We start from the raw sequence: 15,304 nt of genomic DNA on the forward strand, positions 1-15,304 counted from the left end.
GCTACATGAAGAGGGAATTGAAGCTGGCCAAGAGAAAGTTCACTTTATTTATTTATTAAATTCATATGCCGCCCCATCTCACCATCGAGTGACTCTAGGCCGCTTGCGACGACATAAAAACGGCAATATAAATGGTAGAACATTACACGATAAATATTAACATTAAAATTCAGAAAGATAGTTAAGGAAGGAACCAATATACATCCGGGGGGAGATGGAGTCTTCTTCTAATCCACTAGCCCAGGGGTCCCCAAGCTGTGGTCCACGGTCCACGACCAGGCCACGGCCTGTTGGCCACCAGGCCACGTGAATGGCTGGCCGTTGTGCGTGTGTGTATAGCCCCATTCGTGCAAGCGTTGCCATGAGCGTTGCGGACGTTCGCGGCCCAGCTTGTGCAAGTGTCGTTGCGGACATTTGCGACCCCACTCGTGCAAGCACTCATGGCCCCCCACAAACCTTCCCTTCTCCCCTTGCTCTGGGCCGCCAATCCCAAAATGTTGGGGAATTCTGCACTAACCCACTAATTTTAAGACTTGTGGACTTCAACTCCCAGAATTCTGCAGCCAGCATGGCTGGCTGAGGAATTCTGAGAGTTGAAACCCACAGATTTTAAAGTTGCCAAATTGCACTAACCGCCTCCAATATGGAACATTCCCGTTGGGACCCCAGGCCAATTGGCAGAACCAGGTTTTAAGGCCTTTCAAGAAGGCTAAGAGGGTGCGGGCAGATCTTACCTCAGGGGGCATGATGTTCCAAAGGGCGGGAATCACGGCAAAAGTGCTCTTTTTCTGGATTCTGCCGGTCAGAATTCCTTGACCGACAGGGTCTGCAGCATGCCCCTTCTATTGTTGCAAGTGGGACAAGCCGATAACACTGGGGGGAAACGGTTCCTGAGGTAACCTTGAGTTTCCCTCCAAAATAGCCAAAATGGAAGGCCTTTATGTTACCAGCGGTACAAGTGATGCATTTCATTATCAATTGTAAGAAAAGAGGAAAGTGTTGCTCAGTGTGAACATGTTTCTGTCTTTCCCAAAATGTAGTGAAGGCAGTAATCTCACTCCAGCACACCATTACCCTGACTTCAGGTTCAAAACATACGCCCCTGTAGCTTTCCGGTATTTTCGAGAACTTTTTGGCATTCGTCCGGATGATTATTTGGTAAGATCTGCTCATCTTTTTCATTCTTTGCAAATAAAAAGCACAAGCAGTCCTCGACTTAGAATCACGATTAAGCCCAAAATTTCTATTGCTAAGCAAGGCAGTCGTCCTGGGAGCTGCACTCCATTTTTTTTTTTGCTACAGTTAAGCGAATCACTGCAGCTGTTAAGCGAATCATGCGGTTGTTAATTGAATCTGGCTTCCCCCATTGACTTTACTTGTCACAAGCCGGTTGAGAAGATCCCAAAAGGTGATCACGTGACCCCGGGACAGTGCAACTTACCTGCCAGTTGCCAAGCGACCAAATTTTGATCACATGACTGTGGGGATGCTGCAACAGTCATCAATGTGAAAACTGCTCATAAGTCACTTTTTTCAGTGCTGTTGTAACTTTGAACAGTCAGGAAACAAATGGTTGTAAGTCAAGGACTGCTTGAATTGGTGTTAGGCTGTATTACCCAGTGACCTACGGCAGTGGTGGCGAACCTTTTAGAGACCGAGTGCCCAAACTGCAACCCAAAACCCATTTATGCATTGTCGAGTGCCGGGTGGGTGTGGCCCATTGGGTGGGCGTGGCTGCAGTGGTAACGGCAGAACTGGGCGGGACTAAAAAGTTCAATCAATCAATTCCAACTTTGCAAGATCTGTTGTTTTCCTGCGAGAAGTTGAAATTGACTTATTGATTGAACCTTTTGAGGGGGGGACATGGCGGTGGAGGCCTAAAGCGAAAAGGTTTTATAAAACCCAGCTGAAGGCCTAGGACTGGGGCGACTACGCGTGTGCCCACAGAGAGGGCTCTGAGTGCCGCCTCTGGCACCTGTGCCATAGGTTTGCCACCACTGACCTATGGCATGCGTGCCAGAGGTGGCACTCAGAGCCCTCTCTGTGGGCACGTGCACCATCGCCTCAGCCCCGCCTCCCCCCATGGCCCCCTCCTCATCAGCAGCCCCCACGTAGGAGAGTCACCCCTGGGCACGGCCCGCATGGAGCAGCGCAACCAAGGACATGGCAACCAGGCAACGGGGAAAAGACTCCGCCCTCGCACCCCGTTGCACGCAGTTGATGCTGCGGGGTGCGGGCAGAGGGTGTAGCTGCCATGGTGCTGCTGGGCCACCTGGGCGATCTGCGGTGGGCTGTGGAGGTGGTGGATGGCCCTGGGGGTGGGCAGAGCAGGGGCCTGAGCGGGGGACCAGCGGTGGCGTGTGGATGCAAGGTGGGGGCAGGAGCAGTTTTGGGGCACTCGGTCTCTAAAAGATTCACCATCACTGACCTATGGAATGCATGGGTCTGGGCCTTTCAGCTGGGATGAGCAAATAGGGAGAAGTCTACAGGTAATTCCCGAGTTACGAGTGTTCGAAGTTACGCAATAAGCGCCCCCTAATGCTTACGAGCAAGTCCCAAAATTACGAATATTGCAGCACCACGGCAGTCGTTCGCTCTTACGAGCAATCGCAGAGACTCTGCAACATTCACCCTGGTTATTCCCTCCCTCCCCACCCCCGCCCCGGGTCTCCCTAGGCACCAGGCCTTCAATAATCACCCTGCAAAGATCGAGATCCTTTGCTTTCTTGGCTGCTCCAGGCCTTCGTTGTGTTCACAGACAATGGAGGCCTAAAGTACCATGAGATAATGCGAAATCCGTGGGGCGAGATGTCATGCTACTGATCTCGTGTGATCTCATAGTAGTTTAGGCCTCTGTTCTCTGCAACAGAGAACAGAACCCGGGGGACGCTTCCATTTGCCTCCGGAGGCTGGATCGGGACATTGGAAGCCTTTTCCAGGCTGCCGCCGCCCAGATCTGAGACCGAGGGATGCTTCGTGGCCCTCCGGTGGCCCAATCTGGGCGCCAGAGGCTTTCTCCAGGCTGCTGCCACCTGGAAACGGCCTGCCAGAGAGCCATGGAAGCATCCCCTGGCCTCAGATCCAGGAGACAGCAGCCTGGAAAAGGCCTCTGGTGCCCCAATCCGGCCTCCGGAGGCACGCGGAAGTGTCCCCCGGCCTTAGATCCGGGTGGCAGCAGGAACCAAGGCAGAGAGGAGACAGATCTTTTCAAAGTGAGTCTGGTGCGGCAGGAAGGGATGGGGAAGCATGAGGTATCTTAGTGGGTTTGGGAGGCCTTGGCCTGTTCCATGACTAGGCCCTCCATGGCCTTCCCCACCCTGAGATAACTCATGTTCACTTAACGAGCTATCAGTTATGAGATTCACTCCCACAAGTTTTCATTTACGAGTGGAATGGGCAGGCTCCATTACACTCGTAACTCGAGGATTACCTGTACTGATATTCTTTCTCACGTGCTGTTGAATTCTTCTTGCCTTCTCAGTATTCCTTGTGCAACGAGCCGCTGATCGAGCTCTCCAATCCTGGGGCCAGCGGCTCCCTCTTCTATGTCACCAGCGACGATGAATTCATCATCAAGACTGTGATGCACAAAGAGGCAGAGTTCCTCCAGAAACTTCTTCCGGGTTATTATATGGTATGTATGGTATGACCCTGTCCCTTGTAGGCTTTTAGAGTTTGGAAAATGTATCTGTATGAAAGGGAAGAATGGGCAAAGCCTATCATTGTGTAGAAGGGCTGTTTTTCCCATTAGACCCTCTTGATGCAGATGAAACCTGTTTTCCAGAATTTAATCCCAAACTGGGAAAAGCTCAGAGGAATAAACATCCAGAACCTCCCCCCCCCCCCCAGATCATTCCAGGAAGAGATGTATGAATTGGCACGGCCTGGAATGTGATTTGAATGTTCTAGAATATTCTGGTCCTGGAATTGTATGAATAGGCAGCAGACACACGCATATCAGTAACTAAATTGGACGTATGCTGACATGAAACCGAGCAGTGTACTATAACCTAGAAACAAAACTTTCAGCCCAGCCAGAGTAACTCGATAGTGAGATGGGTGGCATATAAATTTAATAAATAAATAGGAGCCAGTTTGATCTAGTAATTAAGGCGCTAGGCTAGAAACCAGGAGACGTGAGTTCTAGTGCCGCCTTAGGCATGAAAGCCAGTTGAATGACTTGGGACCAATCATCAGGTGAGTTCCAATCCCACTTTAGGCATGCAAGCCGGCTAGGTGAATTTTAGCCAGTCCCTCTCCCAGCCCAACCCACCTCACAGGGTTGTTGTGAGGAAAATAGGAAGAGGAAGGAATCTTAGGTATGTTTGCTGCCTTGAGTTATTTATAAAAATAATAAAGGTAGGATAAAAAAACCTAATAAAAAGCAAACTCAGAAGACGGAGGAAGAGGTTGAAGGATACAGTTTCTTTTCCACTAGGAGCCCCAGGTCTCTCAGGTGCAAAGTTGGATGGTCAAACGCATGAAGATCAGGTCTTAACACCCAGCATTCTTCTATGCACCTTTTCAAAATCTCCCTCTAGAACTTGAACCAGAATCCGCGGACGTTGCTGCCAAAGTTCTACGGTCTCTACTGCGTCCAATCCGGGGGCAAAAACATCCGCGTGGTGGTGATGAATAACATCCTGCCCCGGGTGGTGAAGATGCACCTGAAATACGACCTCAAGGGCTCCACCTACAAACGCCGGGCGTCCAAGAAAGAGAAGGATAAGTCGAGCCCCACCTACAAAGATTTGGATTTCATGCAGGATATGCCCGAGGGCATCATGCTGGACGCAGATACCTTCAACGCTCTGGTGAAGACGTTACAAAGGGACTGTTTGGTAAGTCGAGGAGGAGGAGGAGGAGGAGGTGGTGACCAGCCATCCTTGCATGATTCATAGTGATGTATTGTTAACAACACAGCAAAAAGAGGGAGTACATGCAGTCTTAACAATCATTTGTTTAGCAACCATTCAAAGTTACAACAGCACTGGAAAAAAGGGACTTACGTCCCATCCTCCCACTTAGGACCACTGCAGCATCCGCAGGGTCACATGATCAAAATTCAGACACTTAGCAACCGGCATCTACCTGGATCTTTTTTTTTGCCTCCAAAAGAGGCACCAGGTCTTATTTTCAGGGGGTGTCTTTTGTACTCAGCTCTGGCACCGACAGCCCCACCCAGCCGGCCCACTTCTCCTCACCAAAGGAGCAGCTTCGTTCTGCAGCTGCATTCCGGCCTGCATTTTGCAGTCAGGCCTTTTTGGAAGGCCTTTGCAGCCGAGTACCGAGCTATGGATTGAATCCATAGCTCAGTTCTCGGCTGCAGTGGCCTTCCGGAAAGGTCTGTGACTGAGAAATGCAGGCCTGGCTGCAGAAGACGCCACAGAAGTGGGCTAGCGAGGAGAGGCCTAGCTGCAAGGTGAGTGGGTGCGGGGTGTGTGGGGCAGCTCCACCCCCCACCCCCACCCCAGCTTGATTTTTAGGTATGTGCCTCACCCAAAACTAGGTCTTATTTTTGAGGTAGGGCTTATATTAGCCCCACCCCCAAAATCAAGCTAGGGCTTATTTTCGGTGTAGGCCAGGGGTAGGCAACCTCGGCTCTTTTATGACTCGTGGACTTCAACTCCCAGAATTCCTGAGCCAGCCACGCTGAGGGGAAAGGGAGAGGTTTTCAAGCTGAACCATGCTGGCTCAGGAATTCTGGGAGTTGAAGTCCATGAGTCGTAAAAGAGCCGAGGTTGCCTACCCCTGGTGTAGGCCTTAAATTTCGGGGAAACAGGGAATTTATAACGGTTGCAGCATCCTGGGGGTCACCTGATCGCCATTCGCGACCTTCCCAGCAGCTTCCAACAAGAAAAGTCAGTGTGGGAAAGCCAGTTTTGCTTAACGACCACACAATTCACTTAACAAACTGCAGCGATTTGCTTAAAACATACTGTGACCCAAAAAAATTGTAAAATTGGGCATGACTCACTTAACAACTACTTTACTTAGCAACGGAAGCTCTGGTCCAAACCGTCAGAAGTCGACAGACGACCTGTAATGCCTTTGCAGCCCTCCTAAGCTCCGTCGTGCTGCAGATGGTTCTGAAGGAGAATCAGAGCTGTCAACCTAGCAGGCGTTAGCCCCTCCCTAGCTTTGATTGTGGTTTCTCCTTTTTTTTCCCTCCCGTAACCTTCAGGTGCTAGAGAGTTTTAAAATCATGGATTACAGCCTGCTCCTCGGGGTACACAACATAGATCAGCAGGAACGGGAACGACAAGTTGACGGTGCCCAGAGCATGTCGGATGAAAAACGCCCCGTGGGGCAGAAGGCTCTGTATTCCACCGCCATGGAGTCGATCCAAGGTGGGGCTGCTCGAGGGGAGCCCATTGACACGGATGACACGTAAGTCACGCCGGCAGTTTTGAGGGCGGGCAGTCCTCGACTTACCACTGTTCATTTAGTGGCCATTCGAAGTTAACAACGGCACTGACGAAAAGCGGCTTATGACCGTTTCCCACACTTAACTGTTGCAGCATCCCCCTGGTCACGTGATTCAAATTTGGATGCTTGGCAACTGGCATGTACTTATGGTGGTTGCAGTGATCCGGGGTGTGTGTGTGTCACCTGATCACCTTTTGCAACCTTCTGACAAACAAAGTCAATGGGGAAAGCCAGATTCATTTAACAGCTATGATGCAAACTTAACAACAAATAATGATAATGATAATGATAATGATAATGATAATGATAATGATAATAATAATAATAATAATAATAATAATAATAATAATAATAATAATAATAATAATAATAATAATAATAATAATAATAATACACTTGGAAGGGACCTTGGAGGTCATCGAGTCCAACCCCCCTGCTCAGGCAGGAAACCCTATACCATTTCAGACAAATGGCTGTCCAGTTTCTTCTTAAAAACATCCAGTGTTGGAGCATTCACCGCTTCTGGAGGCAGGTTGTTCCACTGGTTAATTGTGCTTCGCTTAATAACAATGCAAGGAAGGTCGTACCAGAGGGAAAACTCACTTAACAACAGTCTTGCTTAGCTACAGAAGTGTTGAGCTCAGTTTTGATCATAATTCAATGCCCGTATTGCTGACTCTTCCAAGCAGATGTCCAGGGAAGGTTTTAGCATGCTGGCTTGGGGTCTGCAAGGACTTGTTCTATGAATAATGTGGTTACGTTGCTCAAAATGTAATGATCTGGAACGGTTGGGGATAGGGGAAAAACTTCTAACCAAGGAGTTCAGGGGCATCCACAGGGCATGGTCAAGATGCTGACCACAATTCTGCAATTGAAGCTCTACTTTTTTATATATATGGTTTATATATGGTATATAAAAAAACAGGGCTTTTACCACACCATCCCGTCCCACCATTGTGACTCTCCATGCCCTGTGGAGACCTCCGAAGTTGAGAATGCAGATCACTGTCCCAGGCTAATGTCCTTTTTGTGTCTGATTGAAAAGATGGTTCCTTGGCTTGGTAAGGCTTTATATAGCGTTGTGTATTTTAAGTCAGTCTTGATTTCTGCCAACTGCTTGGACAAGTTCCTCCAGTTTTCTTGGCACCATTTTTGGAAGCGGTTGGCCATTGTCACTTTCCTAGGGTGGAAAGCAAGAGACCGGTCCAAAGTCTCCCAGTTGACTTGGTGCCTAAGATGGAACTAGAATTCACACTCACCCCAGTTTCTAGCCTGGTGCTTTTAACCACTACATCAAACTGATTCTTCTGTCAGTAGCTTAAGTCTGCTTGTTTTCTGCCCTTCTGGGAACAGTTGGGCCCTCCAGATGGGCTAGATCAGTGATGGCGAACCTTTTAGAGACCGAGTGCCCAAACTGCAACCTAAAACCCACTTATGTATTGTCTGGTGCCGGGTGGGCGTGGCCCATTGGGTGGGCGTGGCTGCGGTGGTAACGGCAGACTGGGTGGGACTAAAAAGTTCAATCAATCAATTCCAACTTTGCGAGATCTTTTTTTTCCCGCGAGAAGTTGAAATTGATTGATTATTTATTTTTGCACACGGCGGAGGCAAGATTTTATAAAATCCAGCTGAAGGCCTAGGACTGGGGCGACGGTGCGCGTGCCCACAGAGAGGGCTCTGAGTGCCGCCTGTGGCACGTGTGCCATAGGTTCACCACCATGGGGCTAGATGTTTCGTGAGACCGATTCTTTTGTGTACGGATGGGGTTTGTTGCAAGCCAGTCTTGGAAGAGGCCTGTCTTAGAACTCTTGCCAGTCAAGTTCTCATCCAATAGATTGGATGTTGGCTCTAAAATATTCTTTTTTTTTTTACAGAAAATTTTACTGATTTTCTAGTTTTACATTTGAATATTTAAAAAGCAAGGTGGCGGCTGAGTTAATCGATAATTCAATAACATACAATAACATACATCTTTAGTACAGGTCTCAAACTATTACATTAAATATTTCCTCTCTTTTCCCCTTAGTATTTACTGCCTCATATTTAAACTAATACAATTCTTATTATATCGATTAAATAAAAAATAACTTTCTTACATTTATCAATAATTTTTAGTTTATATATATCCTAGTTATTTTAACATTCAATCGTTATAGACAATCAATGTCCTAATTAGTTTTTCCCATTTTTTAGTTTCCCATTAATATTTAAATTTAACGTTTAATATTCATAATTTCCAAGTTTTAAATAACCCCAGTTCTGCTGCTTCAGTGACTCCATCCAGCCACCTCCTTCTCTGTCGTCCCCTTCTTCTATTGCTCTCAATCTTTCCCAGCATCAGGCTCTTCTCCAGTGAGTCCTCCCTTCTCATTAGGTGGCCAAAGTATTTGAGTTTCAACTTCAGGATCTGGCCTTCTAAAGAGCAGTCGGGGTTGATCTCCTCTAGGACTGACCGGTTGGATCGCCTTGCAGTCCAGGGGACCCGCAGGAGTCTTCTCCAGCACCGTAGTTCAAAGGCCTCAATTCTTTGGCGCTCAGCCTTTCTTATGGTCCAACTTTCACATCCATACATTGCAACTGGGAAAATCATAGGACACTGCAGCCATCGTAAATACCTGCCAGTTGACAAGTACTTGAATTTTGGTCATGGGATCATCTAGGGATGGTGCAATAGTTGTGAGTGTGAAAACCAGTCCTAGGTCGCTTTTTTTCAGTGCCCTTGTAATGTCAAACGGTCACTAAACAAAGCGGTTGTAAGTTGAGGACTACCCGTGTTACCTTCCATCCGAAGGAAATTCATTTCAGTAGCATAACCACAAGGATGTTACTGCCCTGGAGACAGAGGAATGTGTGAATGTGCAACAGTGGTGGCGGGCTAACGTATTTATAATCTCTTTATGCTTTTGCCAGCTTCTGGGGCGGGGGGGAGGAGAGAAATCTTCAGCTACGCTCACAAAGCCTGGCATCTACATCTCTTTTGGGGGGCGGGGGCGGGGGGGATGATTGTGTTTAAGTGCTCTTCTCTTTTTTCTCTCTCTTGGAGCTTTTTTGGGGGGGGGTTCTGGAGAGAGAGGATCGTCTCTCCCAACTCAAGTGCTTAAAGAGAGATTTCAGAACATGAGGAATATTGGAGAATGCAATTCGGAACAGCTGAAATCCCTGGAAGATTGCCAGCTCCCGTTGCCCTAAATGAGAGGCCATTGTGTTGAATTCGTTGCCCTAAATGAGAGGCCATTGTGTTGAATTCGCATCAGCATTTGATTCTTTGCAGTGATTCAGCCAATTCTTTGCAGCGACAAATTTGGGTGTCACTCAGATCCCCAATTGCAGCTAAATCTGTCTCAGTAAAAAATTAGCCCAGGGGTCTTCAAACTTGGCCCTTTTATGACTTGTGGACTTCAACTCCCAGAATTCCTCAGCCAGATGGTTGGGTCCAGGTTGACTGAGGAATTCTTGGAGTTGAAGTCCACAAGTCATAAAAGGGCCAAGTTTGAAGACCCCTGAATTAGTCTAACGTGTTACAGCCTCAGTAAATGAGTGCGAGTCCAAATCGTGGTGCATTGTGTGACCTTCCTCCCCAGGGACTGCAATGGCTGGAGATGATGGGAGTTGTAACACCACAGGTAGTCCTTGACTTATGACCACCATTGGACTTGAATTTCCATTGCTAAGCAATGTGGTCGTTAAGTCAGTTGTGCCCAACATTGCGGCTCTTTTTGCTGCGGTCCTTAAGCAAATCACCACGTCATTAGGCAAATCGCTTGGATTTGGATGCCTGGCAACTGGCATGTATTTAGTTATTTCATTTTATTTTTCCCATTTTTTAAACTGTCCATCTCCCTCAAGGAGGGGCTCTGGGTGGTATATAATAGAATATTCAAATATAAAAACAGGATATAAATGTTAAGAAGGTAAAAGAGGAAAGGATGATTTAACATTGTTAAACTTAATTGAAAGTAGGGCTTTCAGGGCATCGGCCAGTTCCTACAAAGACAGAATGCAGTTTGTCCTACTAGAACTGTTCGTGCAGAGTTTTATCATCTCAGCAGTTTTTTAGTACATTCAGTGGGATTTTTTTTAAAAAAAGCAAAGAAAATGACCCAGAACTGATTCTAAATGCTTTCCTACACTTATTTAATGATACACACAATTAGAAAAGGTCTCCCCGTGTCACACATGCAGATCCACAACATGACTGCGTGTTATTCCAAGGATAGACCGGCCTGTGTAAGTTTTGTAATAATTATTCCCTTGGATTTAATTATATTTGATCATGCGTGAGAGAGCAAAGAGAAGAAAGTAAGAGCGTGTGGGCCCCTGCACAGATGGGCAGCCTAAGCATCTTGAGGCAGTTCACACAGCTGTGGGTCATTTTAAGCATTAAAATTTAACCCATTTTGTTTAGCAGAGTGTAAAGTGGAAGCTGGGCATTGCATCTATGACTTTATTTGTTCATTTGTATTCCACCTTTATTATTTTACAAATAAGGCACCAAATACTCTGTTCACCCTGTTGACCCATGACTGTTGTGCTAGGTTTGCCACCAACCATATTGTGAAGTATGCGGATGATACAACAATGGTGGGCCTTATTCAAGATGACAATGAGGGTGCTTACCACAAGGAGGTTGAGGGTTTGGTGAACCTGGTGTAAGGAAAACAGCCTAGTTTTAAACATTGGAAAAACCAAAGAGATCATTGTCGATTTCAGAAAAGGCAGGCATAGCTGCACTCCTCTGTGCATTAATGATTCACCTGTGGAGGTGGTTACCAACATCAAATTCCTGGGTGTGCAGTTAACAAGTAGGCTGGCTTGGTCGCTCAACAGCGAGACACTGGTGAAGCAGGCGTAGCAGCGCCTGCATTTTTTGCATCACATGAGAAAAGCACATCTTCCTTCCCCTGTCCTTACCACTTTCTACAGAGGGACGATCAAGAGCATCCTGTCATACAGCATCACAGTCTGGTTTGGAAGCATCACTACTTCAGACAGGAAGGCGGTGCAGAGAGTGGTGAGGAGGGCTGAAAAGATCATTGTCAGTTCCCTCCCTCCCATCCAGGACATAGCACATAAGTGTTGCTTCAGCAGGGTCTGCAGGATTGTCTGGGACATGACACACCCTCTTCACGACCTGTTTTCTTTGTTACCTTCTGGGAGGAGGGGGCTTCGTGGTATCTGAAGCAGAACATCCAGATTCAGTCACAGCTTTGTTCCATACAGTATCAACCTTGTGAATAAAGTTTCCTCGTTCCGTTATATATTCAAGATGGACAGTGATTAATATTTATATGTTACTTATATCTAAGGCTGTAGGTCTATACATATGTTGTATATAGTATATTTAAATGTGTTATGTATGCATACACTTTGAGAGCAAGCAACTAAATTTCATTTTTAATATGTGCCATTGTGCCCACAGTAAAAAATGACAAAGGTTATCTGTCTGTCTGTCTGTCTGTCTGTCTGTCTGTCTGTCTGTCTGTCTGTCTGTCTGTCTGTCTGTCTGTCTGTCTGTCTGTCTGTCTGTCTGTCTATATCTATCTATCTATCTATCTATCTATCTATCTATCTATCTATCTATCTATCTATCTATCTGTCATCTATCTGTCATCTATCTAATCTATCTATCAACACATCTTCCTCATATTTTTTCCTACCACAACCCTCTGAAGTGGTTTAGGCTGAGTGATTGGCCCAAAGTTACCCAGCGGGCTTTCATGCCTAAGGCGGGACTAGAATTCCCAATCTCCTGGTGATTGGCCCAAAGTCACCCAGCTGGCTTTCATGCCTAAGGCGGGACTAGAATTCCCAATCTCCTGGTGATTGGCCCAAAGTCACCCAGCTGGCTTTCATGGCTAAGGTGGGACTAGAATTCCCAATCTCCTGGTGATTGGCCCAAAGTCACCCAGCCAGCTTTCATGGCTAAGGTGGGACTAGAACTCCTACTTTGTAGCCTGGTGCCTTCACCACTAGACCAAACTGGTTCTAACTTTAACTGAGCAAATAGATAGTAATTTTCTGCCCTCTGTCCTTTCAGAATGGGGGGCATTCCAGCCGTGAATGGCAGAGGGGAGCGTCTGCTGCTGCACGTCGGAATCATCGATATTCTCCAGTCCTACAGGTATGCCCCACATCCTGTTCCTCTTTGGGAACTCAGGGCATTCTTTCATTTATTTATTACATTTATGTGCCATCCATCTCACTGACCAGAGTGACTGTGGAGCTTTGATTGCATCATTATGGCTGTCACCTTGACTTTTTTGGCCGCACTCTGAGTGCACCCAGAGAAGAGACTGGTGTTTGGCCCTGTTTTAATTTGGTTCTTCTCTTTCCCCGCTCAATCCTTTGCTTGTCTCTTCCTTCCAGGTTAATCAAGAAACTGGAGCATACGTGGAAAGCTCTTGTCCACGATGGGGTAAGTTGGAGCCCAACTGAACGGTACCAAATGGTGGCTTGTCCTAAGAGTGATCCCATGTTGTCCTTGGTTATGCTGCCACCCGAAGGGAACTAGCAGAGGAAATTAATCTACCCAATAAAGAAGATGTAAACCAGTGGTTCTCAATCTTTTCTTCACTACAGACCCTCTTTAAATACCTTTTGTGGCCACGGACTCCCAAGACTTGACTCAAGATTTAAACTATAACATTTCTTCAAGCCTTCGCGGACTACTTGTGACGACATTGTGGCCCCCCCCAGGGTCTGCGGACCACAGGTTGAGAACCACTGGTGTAAACAGTTATGGGGCACTTGTGTTCTGTAATTCTCAGTACCATAACACACAGGGCCCCAACCTTTTGGGCACCAGGGACTGGTTCTATGGAGAGATTTTTCCACGGACCGGAAGGGGCGTGGTTTCGTGTGCCGCCTGCATCCCGCGGATGGGGCTTCGCTTGTTTGCGCGGCCCGGTTGCTGTAATGCCGCGGCCTGGTGCCAGTCCAGAAACTGGGGGTTGGGGACCCCTGCCATAACAGACAATATATTCCGAAAACATATCAGTCCATAATCATGGCTTATTGGTGAAAGTTGTCTTAAGCAGTATAGCTAGGAAAGAGCGATTTGAGGTTTCATAGACTCAGAATCATAGTATTGGGGAATTCAGAGGGACCATTAGGATCATCTAGTCCAATTCTCTGCAAAAAATCAATTGAAATCTATAGAATGATGGAATTGGAAGGGATCCCAAAGATCATCTAATCCAGCCATAGGCAGGTAAGGCAATTAAACTATCCTTGAGAATTAATAACCTCCAGAATTGGGGAATCCACACCCTCTTTAGGGGACTGGAAACTTACTGAGTAGACAAACAAACATGAAGTGTTAATACCACTTTACAATGCCTTGGTAAGGCCACACTTGGAATACGGCATCCAGTTTTGGTCACCACGATGTAAAAAAGATGCTGTGACTCTCGAAAGAGTACAGAGAAGAGCAACAAAGATGATTAGGGGACTAGAGGCTAAAACATATAAGGAACGGTTGCTGGAATTGGGGATGTCCTGTTTAATGAAGAGAAGGACGAGGGGGGACAGGATAGCAGTGTTCCAATATCTCAGGGGCTGCCCCAAAGAAGAGGGAGTCAAGCTATTCTCCAAGGCGCCTGAAGGCAGGACAAGAAGCAATGTATGGAAACTGAGTAAGGAGAGAAGCAACCTAGAACTAAGGAGAAACTTCCTGATAGTTAGAACAATTAACCAGTGGAACAACCTGCCTCCAGAAGCGGTAAATGCTCCCAACACTGGAAGTCTTTAAGAAGAGATTGGACAGCCATTTATCTGAAATAGTATAGGGTTTCCTGCCTGAGCAGGGGGTTGGACTAGATGACCTCCAAGGTCTCTTCCAGCTTTATTATTATTGTTGTTGTTGTTGTTGTTGTTGTTGTTGTTATTGTTATTATTCTGTGTATGGGTTTGGTTTAAGCTTACTGTGTGGGTTGCACGATGTGTCTGCACGCAGCTGTAGAGACTTTCATGTCTCCTTATAGAAATTAGGTTTCTGTTCTTGGCTATTCCTTAAAGCCTTAAATTTCTTCTAGTTTCAGTTTGAACTTGGGAAATTTGCTTGGAATAATTTTCAAAAACATCCGTCGTCTGCACTTGTATTATAGTGTACTGATAACATTTTTTTTTATCAATCCTGAAGTCTGATTACTTTCCCCCAGAGCCATGGTTTTGTTAACAGATAACATTTTTACAAAAACCTTTGTCCCTTTCCTGTTTTTCTAGGACACGGTGTCGGTCCACAGGCCCAGCTTCTATGCAGAAAGATTCTTCAAGTTTATGACCAATACAGTGTTCAGGAAAAGCTCTTGTAAGTGTCTGCTGCTTTCATTGGAGGCATTTACAGGTGGTGGGGTGTTGAAGATGCTTGCTGGTTAAAGGAGCAGCTGTAGGGAGCTATGGAGAGAACCTTGGAGAAACTACCCAGAAGGATTAAGACAACAGCAGATGCACAAACCTGCCTTGATGGGGGGGGGGCATGGAGGAGGGAAAGCGTTAGAACAGGGGTTCCCAGCCGGGAGTGCTCGTAGCCCCTTGGAGTTGCGAGACTATATTCCAGGGGGTGTGAAAACTTGGGTTTTCAAAATTATAGTGTACAGTAGTGGCCAAAATCGTGGAAACCTTTTGGGAAAAGTGTACCTTTGAGGTTTGATGGCTAATAACACCACTTGTTTTTGGAGTAGTACCATAACATTATATATCAATGGAAAGATAATTCAATCAAGAATGTAATGCAACATAGTTTGTTCAGTTATCTGTACTGTATTCTATGAAAAGTTATAGCCAAATAACCAGAAAAAGGAAGCACAACTGGCTTAGGTCAATATCAGGTAGCTTTCCTTCCTCTGATTGTAGCCAATGAGCATGAGTGTTTAGA

The 15,304-nt window shown here is 46.5% G+C and overlaps 1 protein-coding gene across 1 annotated transcript in view; it reads left to right on the plus strand.

Moving 5' to 3' along the window:
• The window catches only part of PIP5K1C (phosphatidylinositol-4-phosphate 5-kinase type 1 gamma), a 75,023-nt gene that overhangs the window by 37,796 nt on the left and 21,923 nt on the right, over nt 1–15,304 (plus strand). Inside the window, exons 5-11 of the mRNA XM_015810682.1 lie at nt 1,041–1,158; nt 3,482–3,634; nt 4,542–4,841; nt 6,185–6,390; nt 12,467–12,550; nt 12,796–12,844; nt 14,653–14,737. Coding sequence (XP_015666168.1) covers nt 1,041–1,158; nt 3,482–3,634; nt 4,542–4,841; nt 6,185–6,390; nt 12,467–12,550; nt 12,796–12,844; nt 14,653–14,737 — 995 coding nt within the window. The remainder of the gene's footprint in view (nt 1–1,040; nt 1,159–3,481; nt 3,635–4,541; nt 4,842–6,184; nt 6,391–12,466; nt 12,551–12,795; nt 12,845–14,652; nt 14,738–15,304) is intronic.

Source organism: Protobothrops mucrosquamatus, unplaced genomic scaffold (genome assembly GCF_001527695.2).
Source record: "Protobothrops mucrosquamatus isolate PMUCROS unplaced genomic scaffold, P.Mucros_1.0 scaffold14, whole genome shotgun sequence".
NCBI classification, from domain to species: Eukaryota; Metazoa; Chordata; class Lepidosauria; order Squamata; family Viperidae; genus Protobothrops; species Protobothrops mucrosquamatus.